Source organism: Agelaius phoeniceus, chromosome 4, assembly GCF_051311805.1.
Source record: "Agelaius phoeniceus isolate bAgePho1 chromosome 4, bAgePho1.hap1, whole genome shotgun sequence".
Taxonomy (NCBI): Eukaryota; Metazoa; Chordata; class Aves; order Passeriformes; family Icteridae; genus Agelaius; species Agelaius phoeniceus.
In genome coordinates, this window is record NC_135268.1 from 15,500,262 (window position 1) to 15,525,286 (window position 25,025).

Sequence of the window (25,025 nt, forward strand, 5' to 3'; positions counted from 1 at the left end):
TCACCAAGCACTGTTCAGCCAAACCCACTGAAAAGCCACAGCTGGGGCACTGGGCTGCTCTGCATCTTCCAGGCTGCCTTCCCAGCTGAGCACAGGCTGCACAGGGCCTTGTCAGAAATGTTGTTTCAGGTGGGAAAAAATAGCAGTACCTTTGCTGACTCGGTGATGTTATCCCAGTAGGGAGAGGGAAATTCCAGCTTCCCCACAAGTATCTGATCAAAGAGGTCTTCCTGAAGGTTGTTTTCACTGTAAAACAGCAGTAATGAAAAACATTATGAGAGAAAAAGCCAATTTGTCATAGGGATTTTAACTTGATTTGGGGATGGAACAGAAATTATGTTAATAACTACTAGAAATGCACATTTTACAAGTTTATACAGTGATAGCTTTTCTGAGCCAATACATTGAGGTAACTTTTCCACTGAAATAGGGGCTGCATAGTTAACACACATTTATCAATCTCACTCATAACCTGCTTCTACTAGCATGATATGGACATTCTCCGTGCCCTGACCCAAAAGTCTCATCAAAGAATACAGTATCTTGCACAATGTATCTTTCAAAACACAGTTTCAGCTCTGAACAAGAAATAACAACATGAAAAACCCAAATACGTGAAACTAATATTTTTTCCATCAACAATATATATATAAAATAAATAAAGATATATAAAATAAATATATATAATTAATAAATATATATTTATATAATAAATATATATAAAATAAAAAATATATATAAAATTTATTGTTGGCAAGATATTTTTGTTCAGTGAGATGTTTTAGTTAAACCTGTTTTGTTAAGTATTTTGCCATAAAACTGAACAAACAGGCCCTGCATTGGTAATTTATATGTTAAGAGCAGAATTCCCTGTTAAAATGTGCCCGTTGGACACTTCCCAAAAGGACGAGCAAGGTTAAAAAGGCGGGATGAGCACATTTTCCCCTCTCCTGTTTCGACGGCAGAGGGCAGCGCGTGGCCGCGGATGGCGGAGCCGGGATCCGCTTGGAGACAAAAGGAAAAGCGGCTCTGCCCTCGCACCCCCCCGTAGCACTAAAACACCTGCCCCCGTAGGAAAACATATTTAAAAAATTGATCCCAGACCTAAAATGAGGGACAAGTGAAAACCACGCAAAGAAATGAACAAATCCGTGAGGAAAACACATCAATCTGATCCACCTTTTTTCCTCCCCCAAGGATGCCTCCTTCAGGGAGAAAGGTCAGACTTGCTCTGAAAGAACTTGATTGCTTTTGCTGGTTTTCCCTTTGGCACTCACCTGCGAAAAGGTGGAAATCCACATAACAGGATGTAAGTGATCACACCTGCAGCCCAAATGTCCACCTTTAAGCCATACCTGAGAAAATAAGTCTGTGTTACTGGTGCTAAATTAACAACAACAACAACAAAAGAGTCATTCCAATCAAAAATAAATTATGCTGACAGGATTACATGAGAATCTGTTCTGAGTTATTTGCTGCCGATGGGGTGATGTATTTTGTGCTTGAGCACCTTTTTCTTCACACCTTTACAACCTTTAAGAAACAATGATTCTATGATGGGTTTTTTTTTTCTACCTCAGGGCTCTCCAGGGTCTTCTGAATATACTCAAATCCAAGTCAGTATCCAGGTTTTCCCCATCCAGAGCCACTAATGGTTAAAGACAAGGATGTGCATTCTCAGTCCCCACAGTGAAGTAACTCTCTCGAAGGTTATCATGTGTTGCTAAGCAACAAGACACACCAATTCTCCAGCCTCTCCAGTGAGCAACACGGGCCAGAAGAGCTGCACTTTTCTTTTAAAGCACAGAAATTAAAACACTGGAGGTCAAAAAGAGGCCTTTTCTCCTATTCAGTAGATTCAGTTTGTCAAACCCTCAAGCAGGCAGAGGAGGTGCCCTCTGACACCGGAGCTGACTGCAGCTGTGAAATGTTTCTCAATGCAACAAATGCACTGAAAAAGGAGAGAAACAACACAAACAAAACCTCCCTCCATCAGGAAATTCAGAGTGGTTACAGCTATGGCAAGAGTCAGCCAAAGCATGGAATGGAGATCTCGTAGGTCTAAAAGGAGAGAGAACTTGTGAAAATCTGCCATTGGTGAAAATTTACCATTTTACAATGGTATTTATGCAATGACCTGTTAAATACAGAATAATGGGGTTGCTCAGTTGTTATCAAACAGGATGTGTCACCCAAAAGGGTCACTTGAATCAACATATTCTAATTAGAACTGTCCTGAGAACAGGTTTGGACTAGGTGACCTCTGCAGCCTATTCCAGTATAAATTATTATATACTATTAGTATACTATTATATTATGTATATAAAATATATATATATATATATATATAATATATATTATATATATTATATATTATATATATATTATAAATATATATATTATATATATTATATTATTATATACTAATAGTATACTATTCCAGTATAAATTATTCCATTTCTAATGCAAACACTGTGTTTTGCCTGTCTGTTTTTCCCCAAACAGCTGCCATGGGTGGTACAGTGGGCTCTGGATGCTGAGGTGAGGCAGCACAAACAAATGGACTCCACTGCACCAGAGCTGGTCCTGGGAAGGTGGGAGAGGAGAGGCAAAGGCAAATTCTGGGAGCAGGCAGAGCAAGGACACTGGTGGCCTCTTGGAGGAACTGGGAGTGGTGCCCTTGGGTGGTTTGGTTACAAAACAATGGAAGGACAGCCTGTTGGAGCATTTGGATCTTACAAGCTCTTACAACCTGCCAAAAATGAGTGGTTACCAGGCCTGTGTGGTAGGCAGTCACGCTCACCCTGTCTCTGCAATGATTTCTGGAGCCACATAGGTGGGTGTCCCACACACAGTGTACAAAGGGCCTTCCACCACCGTCGCCAGTCCAAAGTCTCCAAGCTTCAAAGACTTGGTTCCATCTGAATATTCACACACCTAAAATCAGAGAAATTAACACAGAATGAGGAGGAGAACATCTGCATTTTTATATCCTTTAATTTCTTTGGGAAAACATCATCACCATGCCAAGAAGATGGGAAAAAAGGTGATTTCCACAATCCTGTAGGGCAAGAAGAGAAAAAAAATGATATTCCCATTGATTGCAGCTGGAGCAAAATTTCAATGGAGCTGTCTCCCAGCTATGTAGGTCAGACCATGACACAGCCTCGAGCAGCTAGAGGTGGAAAAGAAAACTCAGTCCTTGAATGTTGAGAAGTTTTAAATATATTCAGGAAAATATAATACTCTACTTTCATTTGACTGGGACCTAGAGTTTAAAATGGGACTGGCAGCTACAATCAGATTTGTTTAACATCTTGTTATCTTAGCATAAATCTAGCCAACATTCTAGGCAATTTCATCAGCAAATGTCTTCCCTGTGCTTGGTCTGGGCAAATTCAGTTTAGGTTTTTGTGCAGACCCAACTGCACCTTACCAAAAGGCCCATAAACAATCTAGCACTGAGTCATTTTATTGCTGAAAGCAGCTGAATTTAATTAAAAAGAAAAGTGCTATACAACAGTGATGGCAGGAATAAACCAAACCAGACCAACACAAAGGAAACATCCCCCTAATAAATTCATCTCAGTTTTGCTCCTACAGTAAAATGTTTATATTAACATGATTTCAAAGGCATCTAGAATGGAGGGCCCCAGGATCTCCAGAATGGCTGAATTTATTTGCCTTCCTCAAACATCTGAGCACTGCAATACCTTTCTTCATTCCCCTGTGTAATTCATATCAGTAATGGAAACACTTGTTCTCCTTTATATAACACCTTCATACCAGCTATTACTCTTAGGGTTTGCATTTTTTAAATGCATGACTAGCACAGGGAATGTAATTCCCATCCAGACAGGCTGGATGACCCTGTGCAAAAAAACTAACTATGTGCAATTACAGGTAGCTGTTGATGGGAATTATTTGCATTTATATTCAATACCAGGATGTTATCTGAACATTCTGCTGCTGTCAATCACAGTGAGTAAGATTTGCATCTGTTGAGTAATCTCTTTAGGCTTTCTAGGCAGAAAGGGCATTTGTGCCTATTTATAACTGATTCAATCTCTAATGAGAGCTTAAAATTTCTTTGGACTGTCTGTGTTTGGAGATACACTAATAGTACGTGAGACTTCTACCTTCATTTTCTCTCTCAAGTGCCATGTTGCTGTGACTACATTTTCCAGGAGAAGCTTTCCCCCATGCTTCTTTTTGCTAAACAATCTAATTTATTTGAGGGTTTATTTAAATTGCTAAACACTGTCAGTGGAATTACTGGGGAAAGAATTGACTATTAATTAGGAAATATTTTCAGCTTGTAGCCCTGTCCTTGTTATAGTTCAAAATCCAGTCTGGGATAAGCTGTGACTCCTACTCTCGGTTCGAACTCATTAAACAGGACTGACAAACACCACAAAAGACTTTTAAGAAATGTCTCAAGCAGGGGAGATTATGGCCCTGTTTGTGCAGTGCATGACACTTAATATCCAATATGTAATGCTGAAGTGTAACCTCTGTGGGTAAGTGAGACAGCACTCACGGATCCCATTCTGTGGACAGAATGGGAATGATGCCCTCTGTGGACTGGGGAATAAGGAGTTCCCTAAGCAGACTTCATGGTAATTCTTGTCAGCACAGTTATCTTATGTCTCTGCTGAAAACAAAAGTAGCCAGTTGCCCAGGAAAAGAATAAACAAATGTAAAGGGTTAATTCCCAGCCAGAATTCTGGTAAAGCATCAGAGAGATGATCCTACAATGACAATGAAAGGAAAAAACCACTGGATTCAGCTGATAACCACAGGATTGTTCAAGAAATGAAGAAATGGCTCTCAGCCCACCTTTCTCCCACTTGCAAACTGATAAATAATTCATTGGCATAGCTTTAAAATTCACTGTTTTGTGAGACAATACTCCTGCTTATCCAAAAGGCAGCCAATCAAATTGTAAATAAAGATAGGTCTAAGGACAGGTTTGAGCACAGCTCTCCTGCATTACAGTGATTGCTACCTCATGGCAAAAGATTTACTTCATACATACTTATTCTAAATTAATATGCCTGCTGTTCTCTGCTGTGCTCCTTGACATTTCCACACAAGCATTTGCATTAATGAGAACAAAGTAAGAGAAAATACTGGAAAATAACTGGGACATACCAGAAGATTTTCTGGTTTGATGTCTCTGTGCACAATGTTGAGACCATGCAGGTATTTGAGAGCACTGGCTAAATTGTAGACCATGGCACTCCCATCTCTCTCTGTGTATTTTGTAGATGAAGTGATGGCATCAAACAGGTCTCCTCCCTATGGAAAGAAAAAATATAATTGTTTAAAAAATAATTAAGACTGTATTTGGTTTAAAAAAAACCCAAATCCTAAACATGTAAAATGTTCCCAAAAGACATGCTCAAATTCCTGTTAAACAGAAAAAAAAAAGTTTTGCAGAAAAATTATCTTGTCACCAAGGTACTAGACTAGGACTTCAGTCATCTACATTAAATTCTTAACTGTTCTCCAGGCTTCTACTGTCTGAGCTTGGGTAAATCACAGGTTTTTTTTCTATTGATCTTCCTACCTTTGATCACTCATTTATATTACCTACAGGTACAGGCATACAGCATCCCTTTTCTTCATCTTATCAGTATATTCAACATATTGAAAAACAGCTCTGATTTTGAGTAAAGCCTAAAATAAATTAGCCTAATAATAATAATAAAAAAACCCTAACTAACAAATATTCAGCAAATTCAAATTTCTGCAGATATTGCAAGAAATACCAAATAAATATAGTTGAGGAGGAAAAACAGATAAACACATTTCAACATAAATGAATCCACGGATTGAGAAACATCAAAGTGCAGAACCTCCAGGTGATTTCTGAATGTGTCAATCTCTGTTTATGGATGCCCTATTCCTCTGGGAATACACAGCAACATGTGAGTGAGTTACTGATGGGGCATTTTCAGTCATGACAACAAATGTCATGTGGGTGTCTCCAGGATGGTTTCCCTGGATACATCTGTAGGAGTGATCTGTCTGAGCTGTGGGTGGCATTCCAAGCATTTCAATGCACACCGAAGAGAAGCAGCAATTCAGGAAATAGAGGCCAAAATGGTGGTGAATTAAAACATTAAAAAAATACTGTCTTGAAACCCCAAAAAGCCTATAGGGTATAAAAATAGCTTCTAGAAAGGAGGAAAAATGAGTGGGCTACAGAAATTATGTATTCAACAACTACACACTTTAGAGGTTTCCCAGTCTGGCAACCATTCTAGAGTCCTGAATGTAACAGTGCCTCAGTTAGAAATAAAGAGTGTTCCTCAAAAAATGAGCAGTGCTCCTACTGCTTTTGCTGCATGTTATTTGTATCTGACATGCCAGTCAAGCTGATGTGCAGTGTGGCTGTGCATGTACAGAACTCAGACAAGAGAATGCATGACTGGAACCTGATGCTACTCGTGTATTTGGCTCACAAGGTGACAGCAAAAAGAATATTTGTGTTTTCTCTGTACATGTAGGAAAGCAACATCTGTTCTCTGGTGAACTGTTTGATAAAGCAAAATGGGTGAGATCTTTTGAGTTTTGGTTTTCCAGGATAAAAATCACTTGAGTTTAATCTATTTGTCTTATCTATTAAGATAAATTCATTACAGAGTTCATTGTTCAAGAAATGAAGAATCAATTAATTTAAATCAATTTATTAACTAATGAGAATAGTGAAATCTGTTAGTAAATCCATATCACTATCATCCCTGTATATTGTAGGCATGATATAAAACCCACTATCCACTTCTCTCTAGACTGCACATTGCAATTACCTCAAATCTGTGTTAATAGTCAAATTACAACAGAAGAGAGAGAAATCCCATTCATATAATTGTGTGACAGGTGTATTTTTATGATTTAAAAATGCAGGTTGCCACTGAAACCTTATTTGATTGTGTCTCCCAAGAACTTGGCATTCCTAGATACTGCTCAGATTTCACACCAACACAGAGAATTCAAAGAAGACAAATAAAGGCCCCTGAGCCTTACCTTGACCAGCTCCATCACCAGGTAGAGCTCTGTGGGGGTGTCCATCTCCTCTATGAGCATGATGATGTTGGGGTGCTTCACTCGGCGCAGAATAGACACTTCATTTTCAATCAGGTGCTCCTGGTTCAGAAGAGGATGGAAGTTTATCTGAAACATGAATTTGCCAATTCACTTGTCCTTTGATCAGGCAGTCACTTGATCAGTGAGCACCCTTTTTGCTGATTAATTTATATAGCAGATGGTTATTTACAGTTGCTGGATCTTAGCTTGTATTTCATCACTGACCACATTTAATTGAAAATATATTTCACACAGATAACAAATGGGGCATCTCCAAAAACGACCCCAGAACATGACAGCAATTCAGGAAGTGCAGGTTATGTTCTTATGTGGGTATTATGAGGTGAAATTAAGTTCAGAACCTTTCTGCCCCCCAGCTGGATCACTGGAAGCTGTCACCCCTCATCAACAGTTAACATGTTCTTGATCCTCTCCAGCCTTCACCTCTCATTTGGGGGAGGTTACTCAAGGACAGATTACCTAGGATTTGTATCCAAGGACTTTATTTTTTAAAGAAGTTGTGGAGCATATACAAGAAAAAAAATATTCTAAGTGTTTTGGTTATGGATTTTGGTTCATTTTATATGCCTGCTTAGATTTACAATCTGCAAAATGTGTAGTAGCTCAGTTAAATTGTTGTGACTCCAACAGCTTAACAGCATACAGACTGAGTTCAATTTCCCCTTCCCTGTTCTTCTGAGGAAGTAATGGCTTTTGAGAACTAATTAGTTTCAAAAGCCTTGTTTTCTAGAACATTTTAACACTGGAGAGCAAAAAAAAATTGTGTGTCCCCTCCACATGAAGAATTATTTTAGTTTTCCTTTATAGATGTTGGAATATGGATATTGTATTTAGGTTCTCTGCAAAATAAGAAACAATGCTTGCATTAGACAGGAGTATCCTTCCACCCTGGCAGGGAACAAATCATATCACTGGGCTGGGAACTTATCCATGTTGAATGCACTGATAAGGAGCATGCACTTCATGCATTTGTGAGCAGAGCACCAGGAGGAGATGTGATCCACTGTGCACAGGCAGTGCCTGGAGATCTTACACCACTTCACCTTCTTTTTCTGGGGTTATTTACGGATGCATTGTGCTTTTGCCAAAGCTTTCTGTGGCTGCATAGCTCAGAAACCACATGCCATGTGTGCACCTCGATTGGTGAGAGAGCAATGCAGCACACACGGGTCAAACACCACACCTTGGACATTCACTTTGAAAGAGCAGCAATTGTCACTCTGAACAAACATATGCCTGCTCCAAGCAAAGTGCTCTGGAGAGAAAACAAAACAGACAAACAGGAAGCAATTCTGTTAAACACAATGCTGAATCTCATCACCAGACAGACGTGAACAGCCACAGCACACTAAGCCTCAGGAATGGAAGCCTGGAAGTTCAAAACTAATATTAAGAGTCCAAGCAAAACTAGGATGTTATTACAGCTTTCTCAACCTAAAGAACAGGGAACATATTAAATTTATTACACCCATTAATTACAACTAAGGCACGAAGACTTTATCTGTGCTTTCTTGATTAAACAGCTCAGGCATAATTAATACTTAAAATAAACAGTATTTTTTTAAAAGGCTCCAGAATATTGTTGAGCTACTGTTTAAAAAACTGTCCTCAAAAAATGTTGACTAATATGTAGCTAGTTATTTTCAACCACCCCACTGTTTGCTATGTTTTGCCGTGAAAAAAATAGTAATTCCAAAAGTTGTTATGGTGTTCTCCTGGATAGTGCAATATATGTTTCAGTCTACATTAATATGATTTATTTACAGAGACATTATTGTGTAATGAGCATTTGAGCCCCTTGTGGAAAACAGTCAATTGGATTCAAATTTCTGAACATCCAAGATCAAGGAACAGTGAGCAACACTTAAATCATCCAAATTTGGGCTGGATGGGATGGGTGCTTTTAAGGAAGGGCTGTGGAACTGAGTGAGGAAGGAATAAGCCGTAGCAAAATTTAATTATTTCCTTTCTTGGAATTCTTCCAGGATGATTCTGCCACTGGCCCAAGAGGTATAAATATCTTCCAACAGTCTCTAGCTCTACAGATATAGGTCCTTTCAATATGGGCAGCTGTGCATCCATAGGGTTGATTTCTCTTTTTATAGATGTTTTGAAGAAAGGAGAATGATAAATAGAAAATTCCTCTCAACTCTACTGTTTAAAATAGAATATCTATCTCCAGACCATTCCAATTTATGATACCTAAGCAGCTGACTCAGACAAGTAATAAAAACCATCTAAAGTTGCAAGCTGTACACATCATCCAAAAATTTTGTTTGCAGTGGAACACAGTGGGTCACCCTTTCCACAGCTAAAGAAATTGCAACATTTTAATCTCAGAAAGGCAATCCTAGCACTTTTTCTTGTGGCTGCACATTTTTATGATTTCTTTCTAAATTTTCTAAATAAACCTGGAGAATATGAGCTAAAATGAAAACCTCATCTCCTAGCATCTAAAACATGGTTTAAAACCTGCACAGATAAAATGTTTCTGTTTAAGGACCTCTCCTAATAGGAAGTCATCACAGCATCACACAGCTCCTTACCACACAAAGAGGGGAGGCAGTTTTCTTCTTTTAAAAATATCTATACTCAAGAAGTATGAAGGGAAAGAAGAGGTCTGACACTCTCAGATATTTGCTTGCATTATATGAGATACTGTTCTCCTGAAGAAACAATTTTGGGTTTTCTGTTTTAAGTCTGAATTAAAAGAAAGTTTTCAGAACACAAGAGATCTTTGTTGAAACAGGAAGGTGGCATCACATAAAGAGAAAGAAAAGGTTGTGAAAATTTTTTTCAAATCCATGTTCTGCTTATAAAAGGAGCATGTTGAGCTATACAGAGAGAAAAAGAAGAGGCAGAGTGGGATGGGAATTGCATAAATAAACATATAGCTGCCAATTTCCTCTCTCACATTTTACACATTAAATAGTCCAATAAATTTTGGGTGAATATTAGCTTTTTTTTTTTTTGCCAGCTCAATAAAATAGGCAACAATTAGTTTGTTTTTTCTCTATTATGTAGTAGACTAACAGTCACTGCTTTTATTATTTGGTTCTTGGATACATTATCATCTTGTTAAAGAGATGCTCTGAAAATAGTCAGAAAACCCAAACACACCCACCATTTATGACTAATGAGCAGCTGCTAGTGCTGCTTCTGTACACATGCAAATGGTTGTACACTACCTTCCCACAGCACTTGGCCTTGTCTATGATCTTCAGGGCAAACTCCTTTCCTGTGGATCTAAGCAAGGAAAACACGACAGCCAATAATTAGAAAAATTGTGGCATTTTCTGTAAATACACCATCATAACAACATGCTGGGGCCCGTGGAGGTTGCTGGCAGGAAATTCACAGAGCAGACCTGGGTTTGGTTTTTGTTTCCTCAGCAGCATTCGTGCCTGCTGTTTCCCTGACTACCACAACCCAGCTCCCTTGGTGTATGAATCCCAGGATTCAGCTGCAATTTCTCCTTTGTGACCTGGCACAACTCTGTCACTCCTTTAAGGCAGCATGCAAAATTTGCCTTCAGCCTTGCACTTAGCTTTGTTTGACTGGTAGGCTTTGAAGATAGAATCATACATGTGTGAAGATTGATACCCTAATAAAAAAATTCAACAGGATTCTACAGAGCTAAAATGCCATAGTCCATTACAGATAGTCTAAAATCCTGTAGAATTTATTGGGCACTGATTTTGAGCTTTTGGTACTGCAAATTTTTTTTAAAAAAATATTTTGTGGAATTCTGCAGCAGTCATCTAAAGTCTCATGACATTTAACAGGGTGGGTCATATACAAAGTAAAAAAGGATTACTGTTTGCAGCAAATACTCTCACAGAAAGGAGCTCTTGTTTGTCTTTCATCCCTTTAAGCAATAAAAATCTCCATTTCTCCGGATGGGGGGAAAATGAGTAGAAAAAAAAGCAATACAATTAAATCTTTTTTTAAAAAATATGATGAAATTATTACATATATTATTGATAAATTAAAAATCATATGAAATTGCTGTAAGACCAAGTTGCTGCTATTTTGTACCGTGCCAGTGCCTACAGCCTCCAGTGTGCATCAGAACACCTCTAGAAAACAGGAGATGGTAACAAAAGCAAAAGGCATCTTTTCAAACATCCAGGGTGCTTTTCACTGCATTTGGCATTAGATATAGCTGGTCAAAATCAGCACCTTACAGGAAAAGGAACTGAATTAACACCTAACATTCCATTTTTCTGTTATTGAAAAGCTGCAGGCGAGAATCCCTGCCCTGGAAGTGCAGCTGCATCTGCGAGGTTGTCATAGTTACAACCTGATCTGGTCCTTAGATAGAAGCCCTGATCTAAATGGTGTCTGTGAAACGCCACCCTCTGATGTTACAGACCCGATGGAAGATCTGCTACAAGTACAGCATGGAAATCACAACCACAATTTGTACTTTACACCATTCTATCAGAAATCCTGGGAACAGCTGATCAGCAACATCCACTTGGGGAACCTTCCCGACCATGCTGAGAGCAGGAGGAGTTAACATTCACAACGCCAATTCATCCAACAACTTCAAATCCCTCATGCAAATATCCTCTGCTGCAGCACCCATGGAATAAAGGTGGATATAACCCACACAGTTTGTGTGCTGACATCCCTGTACATTGTGCACCAGCATTGTCTGACAGGTTTTGGGGATTCTTCTCGAGCTGTCAGTGCCCATCTGTTGACTCACGTCTTTATATACATGTATACAGACACACAGGCACAAAAGAGACCATCTTATTCTTTTCTTGTTCTTTTTGTAGAACATCCCAGCTGGTAGCTGTGTAATAGGATCCTGGCTCCACAGCTAAGGCTTCTTAGCACAACACTATCAGAAATTATGTATCATTAATAGAAATTTAAAAAGAAGCATTTACAGTTGGTATTTCCCCTTTCATCATTATTATTAACAATTGTTTTTGTATACTTATTTTACATAAAATTAATTTAATAATGTTGCATTAAAGATTTGATCACATAGAAAACTAGACATTGAAGTGGAATGGTGCCTTTTTAAAATTTTTATAATTGGAGGGTTGTTTTTCTAGTCCACTTTCCTCATTCTAAAAAGCACAGATGACATTCAGAGACTTAGCAGCCCTTGTCCCATTTCCAGTGGGATTTAAGTGATTTCCAAAATGCACAGCTTATATTTCTGATAATAAATATGTTATCTTGTGCTTTTAACCTGCTATCCTTCATGAAAACCTCTGGGTGAGGATAAGGGCAGTGGAAAACAAAGGAGATGGTGTCTGGGATCACCTGGTTGGGATGTAAGCACTGGTGAGTTACTCTGTGGGTAATGATGAGAGATCACTGGATCAATAGCTCTTGCTGTTGTGGGAGATTGCAATTTTCCCAAACATTGAGAGGCAGAGAACCAGCTTGGCTGAGCAGGGAACTCCTTGTGGTGCTCAAGAGGACCTTTGGAAGCAAGGTGGGGTTTGCAGCAAGATTTCAGAGCTGTGGTTGGTTCATGCAGGGAGAGGAGAGGAAATGCCAAAGGCCCATTAGGGCTGAAACTGGCCAGTGTTGAGTCACTTAAGCCTTTCTTAAGTGTGTCAATAGCAAAGGGAGTTGGAAAGAAAACACTGGATCTTGCTGAAGACTGTCACCTGACTAACATTAAGATAAAGCAAAGGCATGGAATGCTTTTTTTGTTTGCCTCAGTCTTTGGTGCCACTGATAGAAGTTGGGCTGCCCAGTCTCCTGAGCCAGAGGATTCCAAGGGTGGGAGCAGTGACCTTCCATTTGCTGACACTGAATTTCCAAGGGCATGACAGAAGAGCCAGGGAACTACAGACCTGTTAGTCTAACCCCAGTTCTGGAATGAGATGTTTCCATTCCAAATTCTTTTTTTTTCAATTTAACTAAAAGCAGCAGGTGAGGATCAAATAATAGGATTTTTCTCTAACATTTATGTTTCTCACAGTCATTTGCTGAGTTTTCCCAGTATTTGCGTACAAATTGGAGATTCCTCATAATATTTAAGAAACTGAGATAACTCTCAGGTTGATGAAAATAGCAGAAAGTGGTTCTAAAAAAATACACTGAGAAAGTGACAGTCAGATCATCTGCTATGTTTGCACTGGCAGCAAATATGACACAAAGCTTGCAGAGGAAGAGCAGCAGCACTCCACAGGTCTGTAAAGGTGTCCTGCCTACCCCACAGGGAATCAGGCACAAGGATATTTCAGGCATATTGGAGGGTTCATTTGAAGTGTCTGGCTTCCCCCACACCACCAAACACAAGGAGCAAGCCCAAGGGAGCCACCAGCACAGGCTGATAGCCAACAACTGCACGTCTTTAAGAGTCCTCTACCCACAGAATGCTGAAAGCTGTGAAAAATCACATCAGCAGCAGGCACTGGGGACACCACAGCAGCAGAATTGCTGAGGCAGAAGGGCTGGAGGGGTCTCTCAAACTCTGTTTAGATGCCACATAGAATTTCCTGTCATGCACAACCATCTGTAGTGTGAGAGACTTCTTGAAGAGCTGTGGGGTTTCCTGAGGAGGCACCAAGAGAAGGTGATGGCTCCTTTATTTTGTGGGATAAAATCCGTGGTTCTCTGCTGCTCTTGTATCCCTTTGCTAGAAGAAAACACAGGAAGCTCTGCATGTTTTGCTATGCCTATTTCTCCTGAAGTGTGTGCATATTTTTGCAACTGCTCTTTGCTTTCATCTCATTACATTAGTCTAGGAAATTATGTTAATGCACAGGGCTTTTTCCAGTACAATAAACAGCAGGACTGAACAGTTTCCTTGCTCACCGTTCCACACACTCCTTTACAACAGCGAAATTGCCATCACCAATCACCTTCCCCACTTTATACTTCTCAAGAATGGTAGATGACCCTGAGAACTTGTTTCCATTCAAGCCTGTAAAAAAATAGAGAAGTCAATAATGCAAGCTGAAGAGAAGTGTCAGCAGGATGCAATATATTCCCAATGGGCTCCACAGATAAAAAACAGTCACAAATGCAAAACAAAACTTAAAAGCAAGCTGTTTTCTCTGCTGCAATTCCCTTGGTTTTATCTCAAGTGTAAAGAAGAACAAGATGAACCCAAAGATATTTGACCTTTGAACACACAAATAAGCCTCTTGCTATGTTTTTGTATAGGCATATTCTAAAAGTAATGAATGCAGTTAGAAGTTCTTAATCTAAAATTTTCTGACCTGAAATTACTTTTTTGACTTCTTTTGTTTGCAAATTCAAAGCAAAAATGCAAATAAGATACAGCCACATGCATATAAAAGACCCAAAAAGTTTTATCTGCTGAATTCCTTTAAGTTCTTTTAGGTACTCCTAAAACATCCAAAATGCAAGTAATTTTGATAGATGCTTATTTCAGATTTTTTAAAATGAAAAACATTACTCCAACATGAAATTTAAAAATATTTTAAAATAATTTATTTTGCTGTAAAGAAATGAGGAATGAAAGGTTTAATTTAGCTAAGGTCAGTTGATTGGCCAGTGGTTCCACCTGAAGCACAATGAGCTCTTTTGAGGAGGGTTCTTCTTTCAATCCAGCCACAAACACATTTCTAGTGATAAAGTAGGTCATGTTCAAAATCAGCCAAATTCCTGACAGCAACTATTGAAGAGCAAGGTCCAGCAATATGCTACCAATGGACAAGATAAACAAATTTATCTCCTTACTTTACTGCCTTGATGCATGAATTAGGCCAAAATTTTTCCAAGGTGAATCAACAAGGTAACAAACCTCTCCAAACAGAAAATTATTTGGAGTCATCAGAAACCCCCAGATAGTGCTAATGCAAGTGTCACCCACAGCCAAGTTGGGGCAGGGATTGCCAGCAGTTATTGGTGTCCTACCTTCGGGACTCTGGCAACGGAGTGACTCAGATACACCATTCACATTGGAAGCAGATCCACCATGTGGGGAGATCTGTGGAAGGACACAAGAACTTCTAAGTTCTGATGGTAATCACAAAGAATAGCCATACAAAATAGCAGCAAAGCTGAAAAAGAACCCCACTAAAAACACTGATACAGATTCAGTTTACTTTTCTACTCCCATCTTAGTTTCACTCTTGTTTTCTCACAGTTCATCATCATTGTCACTTGTACCAATTTAAGATTCAGCCACAATATTTCTATTTAGATAAGCAGTTGAAGAGATTTCAGTAAATAGCAAAGAAAAGTCCTTTCAGCAACACCTGCAGTTTTGGCCTAGGTAGCCAGGTACATCCATGATAATCAGATTTATTTAGCCATCTATCAGGCTATATTTTAGGCTATTATAAATGTGAAGATTTTGACACCTAAAAAATTTCAATTTAGATGTATCAGATATGTATCCAGACAGATCCAGTTTTAGTAGCTGTGACACTGTAAATAAACAAATATCTAAATAATTTTCAAGCATGACAGCTGAAGAAAACTGATTTTCCTGCACTAACAGCTTAATTGATACTGGATTTGAATCTTCATGATTCTACTTTAAGTCATCCTGTCATACTGCCCAGGGATGTAAACGATGCTAAGTTTTTAATTTGAAAAGGGGTGGAGGCATAGGAATGAATGCCATAAATAGTAAAATATACTGGATGTGTTCTGTGCACCATTTTTATAAGCTCTCCTATTACAGTTATGTATAGGGATGCTGCATGAAATTAAAATAAAGTTTAGATCATTCCCCCTCCTCTATGTAACATTTCTTGCTGTTCTGTGAAGTTCCAGATCTTGTTTTCTTCATGGGCCATTATGGTGGTTTTCAGCACTCACCACAGGAAGGATTAAAATGCTTCTCTGCCTTAAGCTCAGTGTCTGTTGAAATGGCTTTTCGAGACACCGGGAATGCAAATGCAGCATTTTGCCTTTTAGCTGACATTGTCTGGTTACACTGCTGAATATTTTAAATCATTAACACTATTGTCAGGGAAAGAACTGAACTGACAGATAGGGATATTGTCTAAAGGCTCATGAAATGCTAATGAATGCTTAAGTTTCTAGTGGCAGCTGAGCTGCCAAATCAGCTAAAGGTACAGTAACTAGAAGCTGTACAACTTAATTTTGCAGAGCCCCCAAAACAACAACCTTTACCAGTGTTTGGCACAGAAGTAGCACCAAACAGCAAGCAGGCAGCTACTACTCTGCTCCTTGCTAATAACTTAAACCCAGGCTACGTTAAGGCTGCTGTCTTTCTGAGTTATCTGTCTATTTAACAGGGATTAGGAACAAGGACATTTGGGTTAAATGACATTTATATAAAATCATGAGTCAGTCTCTTAACCAGTCAGCCACATTTTCTTCAAGCATGAAGCAGAGATAGCAGAACAGACCATGGCCAAGTATTAGTCATCAGTCTAAAATATTAGTACTCTATTTTGGGTTTTCAGTGAGTGACAATACATGGGAACATCTAGCCCACATTTCCAACTTCCTTCCTTCTTGTAATCAGGGCAGAGCTTGACTGGGCACATTCCTTCTTACCACAAGAAGGAAGCAAACATTAACAGGAAAAAAAGCTAAAATGAATACAAAAATAAAAGAAAATTAATGCTGCCATTGTGGCTGAGGTGTTAGATGAGAATCTGAAATGGAAGGTTTAACCCTTGCTCTGCCACAACTCCACAGCTGGTAGGATTTTATTTATTGAGGATCCACAGATCCTTATAAATAAACCCATATTCTCTTGCAGTAGAATGGTACCTTGGCTGGCAAACCTCTGCAGTCAGGATTAAGAGTGCCCATGACACAAATGTTTGTGGAAACATTTGGGGATTATTTTCATATTGAAAAAAATACCTAACTCCTTGGCAGCTACATGGAATGGTGGTGAACCTAACTGTGGAGTATCAGTATTTTAGTGGGACTGTGGATTAATTTTGCATAAGTATTCTCTGAAATCTGGGGACACTTTGGTTATGTCATTGTAATTCTTCCTGAACGGCTGTAGTAAGAAGGGACTAAAAGATAATCTGAACATAAATAAAATGCTATTTATATAATCAGTGTTTCATAGAGATATTGTGAGTATTTACTATTATAATACTTAATGGTAACATAATGTGTAAGACAGAAACTTAGTATTTTTTTTAATCCTTACACATGAATTGTAAACTCACCAAATGCATACCTGAAAGAATCCCTCTATGAACTGCTGTGGCCCCTGTGTCACTAGGCTGGATAATCATATGTTAATGATCTTTACATATAACTACACACAAAGCACATGTGTACAACACTGAGGAGATCAAAAACCTTGATGAAGATAGGCACTAATCCTTCAAATCACTTAAGCACATGTTTAACTTTAAGTACATTAACATCCTCATTGAACTAAAAGGAACTACTCAATTGCTGAAAGTTAAGCAAGTACTTAAGTTATTTGTTGGATCAGGTTCTAATGCCCTTTCACTTCGGCCGTGTGGTCCATCAATTGCAAAAGTAACACCCAAACAAATTCAAACACAAAACTATTTGGCATAATTCTGAGTCTATGAAAGGCTTCAACTGTAACACCTCTTTATTTGGATGATTTTACTTTCTTTTTAAAAAGATTGCAAGGCCTTGTGGTTCCTTAATTTCAAGATGGGACAATAAGGCAATCCAAGTAAGCATAAGGAAGTTATGACACCATATTGTATTTGCAGGGTCCCCCGTGGCAGGGAGGAATGATGAATCTGACTCCATGTTCTCAGAAGGCTGATTTATTACTTTATTCTACTATATTATATTAAAGAATACTATGCTATACTAAAGAATACAGAAAGGATATTTACTGAATGCTAAAAAGATAATAATAAAAACTCATGACTCTTTCCACAGTCTCGACACAACTTGGCCCTGATTGGCCAAAGAGTCAAAACAACTCACACCAGAATCCAATGAAACAATCACCTGTGGGTAAACAATCTCCAAGCACATTCCACATGTGAGCACAACACAGAAGAAGCAAATGAGATAAGAATTGTTTTCCTTTTTCTCTGAGGCTTCTCAGCTTCCCAGGAGAAAAATCCTGGGCAAAGGGTACTTCTCCAGAGAATGTGAATGCCACAACACCACTTTCCAAAGTTACACCAATTTCCAAATTTAATTTAGTTTCTGGATGTTTTTTTATGGTACAATGTCTGCAGAACAACAGATGGAAGAGCTTCGAGTCAAATCACCCATAACAGCTTTGCATGGAAATGTACACTCAGAACCAAAGCAAAATGTTAAACCTTCCCACTGCCTATAGAACAGCAAAAGGACTTCTCTTGGTCAGCTGTCCTGTGACACCAAATGCACCATTACCATTATTATTAACCCATGCACCAGATTTTATCTCCATTGGAATTCAAAAGAAAAATAAGCAACTCAGCACATTTGATCAAAAGAGAACACTGCACAGAGTAGTCATTTACTTCATACCCATACTTGTTAACTTTTATATCTAAATTTTCACCTTGAAACAAAGCCTCTACTAAGTGAAATGCTGAGTTACAGAGTAATTCTGGGCTGTTAAAAATAAACAGCCTGAATAAGACTATATAGGGTATTGGGTGCATAGTATCCACATCTGTCACTTACCGGAATAAAGGCTTTTATTTGGGTTTATGGGGAAATTCAATAGTGCTTACTATTATTAAGACATAGCTTTAATTCCTGACTTCAATATAACCTCAGAGTCCACTATTTAAAACACTTCTGCAAGGCTGGGGTGCTGGACTTACTGTATATACTGAACAATTAATAGCACAAGGGCACTCTGCTTGGAAGAGCTAGAAAGGAGAGAGAGACAGCCCTTCCCTTTAAAGATAAACTGTTCACAAGGAGTCTTTCCTGTGAGGAATTTTCTGTGCCTGAACATACCACTCCTAACAAAAGAGTTGTGAAGCAGAAGGAATCCTTGGGGACTGAAGAGACTTCTCTTTAAAGGAATGGTGGCATTCAGAGAATATGATATAAGATTCAGTGTCTGAGACTGAGAAGAAATTACTGCTGCAGTCAGTATTTTTGCAAGCTGGCTGCCTTGATGACTAGCACTATCACTTATACTCTACATTGATTGTCAAACTACAAAAAGCTTAGCAAGGTTTTAATCTATAGTAAAATATCTTACTTTGCTCTGGCTTTTCAAATAAAACAGCTTTTAAAGTGCAGTTCAAGTGCAGCTGCTCTGATGTTCTGCTCTTTACAGGAAACAGAAACATCAACTCTGATTTTTTCCCCTTTTTTATGCTGCCTCAAGCTTGTACAAAACCATTATTCAGTCCCGCTGTTTCAGCCTTTACAAAAACAAATATATATGATTTGTGCACAATAAATCACTCAAAATATTGAACTCCCAGAGACAGAAAACTCTAAAATACACCTTATTCTGTCACTGAAATAGTATTTATATCTATATTTTCACTCAGCTTTAGTCATGACACCTTCTTTATACAAGTGCAGGAAGCCAGACTGCCTGTCTGTGCAGCAGTGCAGTCTTAGCAAGAAGGAACTATTAAACAATAGGGAAAAGCAATGATCTCCAAATAATAAAATTGATCCCTCTTCCCCCTTTTCTCTCATCAGAGTAACCAAAAAAAGCCCCAATTTCACAAAAGGGTGTATGAATTTCTTAAAAGAATCTGTTTTTGCATAAAACTGTGCCTCAGTGTTACTGGTTTTATGCTTCCCCAACACAGACCTTATTGGTTTTATGCTTCCCCAAAACAAACCTTACTTCTACAACATAATTGAAAAAGAAGTGTGACTGAACAGCACACTTGATGCCTTTGGAATTCCCCTGATAACTTTCCCTATCTTTTGTCTCAGGAGCACAGCTGGGACTCTACTGCTAAACAGATCCATCCTAAAGGATAAAACAAGAGGTGCTCACTACCCCAGTAACACACCAGGTCTGAGGGGCTTAATTTGGTTTTGCTGTTGTCTTTGATTGTATGGGAGTGGACAATTTGACACAAAAACCAATTAGTACCCAGCACCAATTAAATTCCAAATTGAAAACGTACAGCAGCCTACTTGAGTGAAAGTGAATGGGAAAGGGGACATGTCCAGTTTGGTGAGAATTGCTTGCTGCTATCAGAATTATCTCTGCCTTAATGGAGCTTTAATCAGTTAAAAGCAGACAGGGCAGCAGTGGAAAAAACCAAGGCAAATGATCTCGTTTCTAAACTTGTAATTTCATTAAAGAAAGACCAAAGAGCATTTGTTAAATATAGTGCAGAGCAGCTGAAAGCCTCAAGCCCAGTGATTCTGGTGTCCTCTACTGTAAACTCCATAGAGGAGCTGTCCAGACAGATTTTAAGACACACAGTTCTAATCTTCCATGTCAGAACTATTATTGCTCTTGAAAATTATTGAACCAAACAGCCACCGATATAATTTAAAATTATTTTAGAAATTGAACAATTAGACAATAAATTAAACAAATAAATTAAAATAATCAAAATTCTTTGTCAGAATTATCACAAGCAGTCTGGCAAAAACCAGTGCCAATACTCCCTGCAAAACAAGACTTGATAACAATTAGCATGTCAAAACCCAAATCTGAGCACTATTCAAATCACGTCCTTTAGCCTGACTCTCAATGGAGAAAACAGTTTTCCACAGAATTATGCAGCCTCTTCACAAATGCTGTGTTCACCAACAGGAGCTATTACTTGATCAGAATAATCAGTGCAAACCATCCAGTCTGCTTCCAGAAAGGCTGCAATTTATGATTCCATAAGAAAATTCCCCTTGAAAGGACAGCTGCACAAATGCAGCAATGAGATGCTCTACTGTAACCCAGAATGTTCCTTTTATTTCACTGAGCCAAAGGCACAGAGCAGCCTCCAAGAACTGCAAATGCAGCCAGTTCTGAAGTGGGAGTGGAAGAGAAATCTCTTGGTGCAGCACAGAAAAATCTGCCAGACATCAGGCTGCTCCCAAAGGAAGCCCTCAAACCCTTTCTGGCAGGAGACTGGACTGAGGGGTGAAATTGGTGCCAGGGAGAAATAAGTCTGCTTTAGAGGAAACTTGGGCAATGCTACAGACTATAAAACAATACTACATTTCTATAGGCTGAAGGGATACAAATTGCTTGGAGGATTGGATGGAAAATTGGGAGGACAAAGTGGCATATTCGAGCCAGCATCACACTCTGCCTTCCCTAAACTGAGCGTTCAACCCAGACAAAACACAAAATTCTTACTTCAGATCTATTCTCCACATTAGCAAAAATCATACTTGCAAGGCTACCCTCCAAAATTATAGCTTTTTATTTTTCCTTCAGCACCAGTGTCACACAGTCACAAAATAATGAAATTTAGGGGGTTTAATGGTTCTTGCACTTACCTTGAGTCCACGAAAGCTGCCTGGGCTTGTTGGTGAAGAGCTGGAGGACTTTGTAGATTTTGGGGTGGATAACTGACTGCTTGGGGTTCCATTAACTGGCCAAAGCAATGAAAGTGAACAAATGAAAGAAAAGATGAATAAAAATCAAAAGTTACTACTGAATACTACTGAAGCCTGCAAACATAGACCAAAACAGAGTCCTCAGTATTTAGGAATAACATATATTTGCATGTCAGAAAACTGCACCCTGAAAATTCATGTGGCTGGATATGGGATCAAGGAGATATGCAAATATTGCATTGTCATTCCAGAGATTAAAAAGACCCATTCTGTCCTTTGCCAGGGCAAGAGTTTTGGGCACAGAAACAAAGGGGGAAAAAAAAAAGCCACAGCATTCAAAAATTGCACAATAAATTCTGGTATCACACAATAAAATTTATAGAAAGAAAATGTTTCTGAGGATATTTGACCCTCCTTCTCTTCAGTTTGGATCAAGGCTTTACTTTCTAGGTAGCATTTTTCACAGAACTGGAGTTCTAACAAGAAGAATTAACTGTTTGCATAACAGAAAACTTCAGCAGTAGTTCAGAAAATGTTGATTTAGGGGAAAAAAAACCTCAACAAGAGAAAAGCTAGTAGGTTGTTTTTGAGCTTCCAGTAAGTACAAGTGTCTTTGAAAATATACAATATCCTCCCTCTTGTCTTAAAGAGTTCATTCATTTTAAGTCCAGATTTTTAGACAGGCCTCATACAACATTTGTTATCTCTCTGGTGCATTGAATATTACTTAGGTCAGTCCTTGTATTTTTCTGAAAAGGTCAAACTGACAAATTTCATTATGCAGAGAGAATAGTACACTGTCCATCAAACACAAATATGATGCAATGTTATATGATGAGACATCATTTCTTTTCAGCTGATCCTTATTTTTCATGGGAGAAAAGAATACTAGGCAGAAATGTAAGAGCTAAAAATGCTTCATAGCATGGTGATGAATTATTTTTCCAGAAAGAAAAGACAACCCTGGTAAACAGAAACTGAGCTTCAAATTAAATAACCTGCACCATTCCTGTACATATTCAGGTCTGTCATGGGTGATACATCACTTCTTAAACTACTGGATTTATTTTACAGGACCCAGCACACTAACATTATCTGAGTATGGGAGATGCCTTTCAAGGGCTATTTTTACAACCTGGGCAGCCCATCTGCCACTAGGCCAGGCTGACTGCACTGCAACTTCCACAAATCCCTGGTTTTCACAAAAATCTCCTTCTCTGGTGTATGATGTTAAGATATAATTAATTAGTGGTTAGCTATTCTAAAAGTCTACCTTGAAGTCTGATAACTTGGATTTATATTCCCAGTTCTTTTACAGTACCAAGACCTTAGTATTTTCTTGAAAAAGTATTCAGTGTATTTAGGACATTTTCATCTTGATTTTAACAATGTTTGCCTGTCAGAAAAATAGGTGATTTTAAGGCTTGGTTTTTTTGTTTTTTTTTTTTGAGAAGTTGAAAGCATCTAAAAGTACACCACCCTCCTGCAGACTTCAACAATTGTTCTGGATAACCAATGCATCCTTGTTTTAGAAAGAATTTGCAAGTGTACAATGGCAAGAGCTAGTGACTGCTATTTTACTGTTTTCTGCTTCTTGCATGAGCAAAAATGAGAGAATTCAGTAGAAATGTCTCAGAGTTTGCTTCCAAATGACAAACTAGTACCACAGGAGAAAAAATATTTTTTGTTTTTTCAAAGATTCTTCCATATAGCTCACAGAAAAGTCACTGCTTCCAGGACAGGACCACTGTAAGGCATCCTTGTCCGAGTCACTACCATCCTCTCTAAGCATTGGCAGAACCACTAGGTTGTTCCAGTGAAACTGGCTGGTTAACATAACATGCTTCCCTCCCAAAACTGTCCAAGGAGGAAGAGCCCAGATTACACTGACAGTACTGTAGCTCTTTGCTAATATCTCAGCTATTCTTGGTGGAGAAGGGCGGTGTTCTGAGCCAGGGGTGTGACTAGATGACACCCAGAGGTGCCTTCCAACTCTGTGCCTCTATAGAACACACAGTTCATTCTGCTGAGGGTCCTGCTGGAAAGAGCTGTCTGCAGATTCCTCTCTGCCAGTGCCTCTGGAGAGCCCCTGCACGTCAGCTGCTAAGCAACTGCAACAACAGGGAAAGCTGCAACTGGCCCTGTGCAGATGTAAAGATTTTGCATCTATAGGGAGTCAGCCAACTGCTTCTGCTGGTTCTGGCTGGGGTGCAGTTAATTTTCTTCCCAGCAGCTAGCACAGGGTTTGGATTTGTGCTGGGAAGTGCTGCTGATCCAGGGATGTCCCTGTGATTGCTGAGCATCCGCAGCATCGAGGTCTTTTCTGCTCCTCATGAGCTGAGAGGGGACACAGGTGGAAGAGCTGGCCCCAGTTAATCCAAGGAATATTGCAGACCATACAGCATCATGCCCAGCAGTAAAATGAGAGGGAATGCTGGCAGAGGGGACACTGCTCCGGGACAAGGGGCATCAGTCAGCTGCTCATTCACATCACTCGTCATTCTTGAGTTTTATTTCTCTCTCTTCGTTATTTTCACTGGGGCATCACTGTTGCTAATACTATTGTTACTTCAGTTACTAAACAATCCATATCTCAACCCATGAATTTTCTCACTTTCACCCTTCCAATTCACTTCCAGAAGTCAGGAAGTGCCTGAAGTGGCTGTGTGGTGCTTCGTTGCTGGCTGAGGTTGAACCATGACACTGCTGTTTCAGGCAGCAGCATTTTTTGTCCTTCCCTCACTCAATAACCCAGCAATCTGCATTGGCACAAATCTGCTGCTATGGATTTGCTGGTTATTGCCTATGTATGCCAAACTTACCTTTTTAATCTATTTTCTAAGCATAAATTATTTTGAGGTTTCATTCCACATGCATACCAGTGAATACACAGAAAAAAAAGAAACCAAAACTTTTCTGTCATTCTGAAGTAGTGCATGTTAGGCTACATGTTTGGCATACTGGAATGTTTGAAACTTTAAAATCATTAATAACTTCTACATTGTTTACTTCTAGTATGACCCAAAGACTCCATTTATTTTCTGATTAATTTGTATGTTACTTGTTTCACAAATGCTTTGACTTTGAACTGAAAGTTCAGCGATTCCTCAGTTTTTTTAGAATTTAGGCTGAAGTGATACAAGAAAAATAAGAAATTTCACATAACATTGAAACATATGAGATGGCTTTGCACTGTTTTTTTCAGTAATTCTCACACCTGTCTTTTTGCTGGCTGAAATTTTCTAGTTTAATATGCTTTAGAATAAACATACAAATGTATTGCTTCTTAGAATGCTCTCTACTTGTAGTCAAATTATACCTTTAAAAATTTAACTTTGACACCATTAGTGGATGTCCAACAAGTGAAAAGCATTATTTCACTGAAATTATCTACTTCAACAAAAAAAAACATCCAACACCCATTACATCTCTGTTTCATCCAATGCAAAATGTGTTTCAAACTTGAACACATTCACAAATACAGCACCAAAAATACAGGTAAATGGAGAGGGAGGAGACACACTAGTGATATA

At 38.8% G+C, this 25,025-nt stretch overlaps 1 protein-coding gene across 5 annotated transcripts in view; it reads right to left on the reverse strand.

The window, feature by feature from the left end:
- DCLK2 (doublecortin like kinase 2) overlaps positions 1–25,025 on the reverse strand; it is a 79,271-nt gene that overhangs the window by 6,652 nt on the left and 47,594 nt on the right. For all 5 annotated transcript variants that reach the window (XR_008534294.2, XR_008534293.2, XM_054633333.2 and 2 more), the window contains 9 exons: positions 21,433–21,527; positions 14,977–15,049; positions 13,909–14,017; positions 10,302–10,359; positions 7,033–7,152; positions 5,155–5,301; positions 2,804–2,937; positions 1,278–1,355; positions 150–246 (listed from right to left, as the gene is read on the reverse strand). Coding sequence is in view for 3 of the 5 variants with exons in the window: in XM_054633333.2 (XP_054489308.2) it covers positions 150–246; positions 1,278–1,355; positions 2,804–2,937; positions 5,155–5,301; positions 7,033–7,152; positions 10,302–10,359; positions 13,909–14,017; positions 14,977–15,049; positions 21,433–21,527 (911 nt within the window). In the remaining 2 variants the exon portion in view is untranslated. The remainder of the gene's footprint in view (positions 1–149; positions 247–1,277; positions 1,356–2,803; positions 2,938–5,154; positions 5,302–7,032; positions 7,153–10,301; positions 10,360–13,908; positions 14,018–14,976; positions 15,050–21,432; positions 21,528–25,025) is intronic.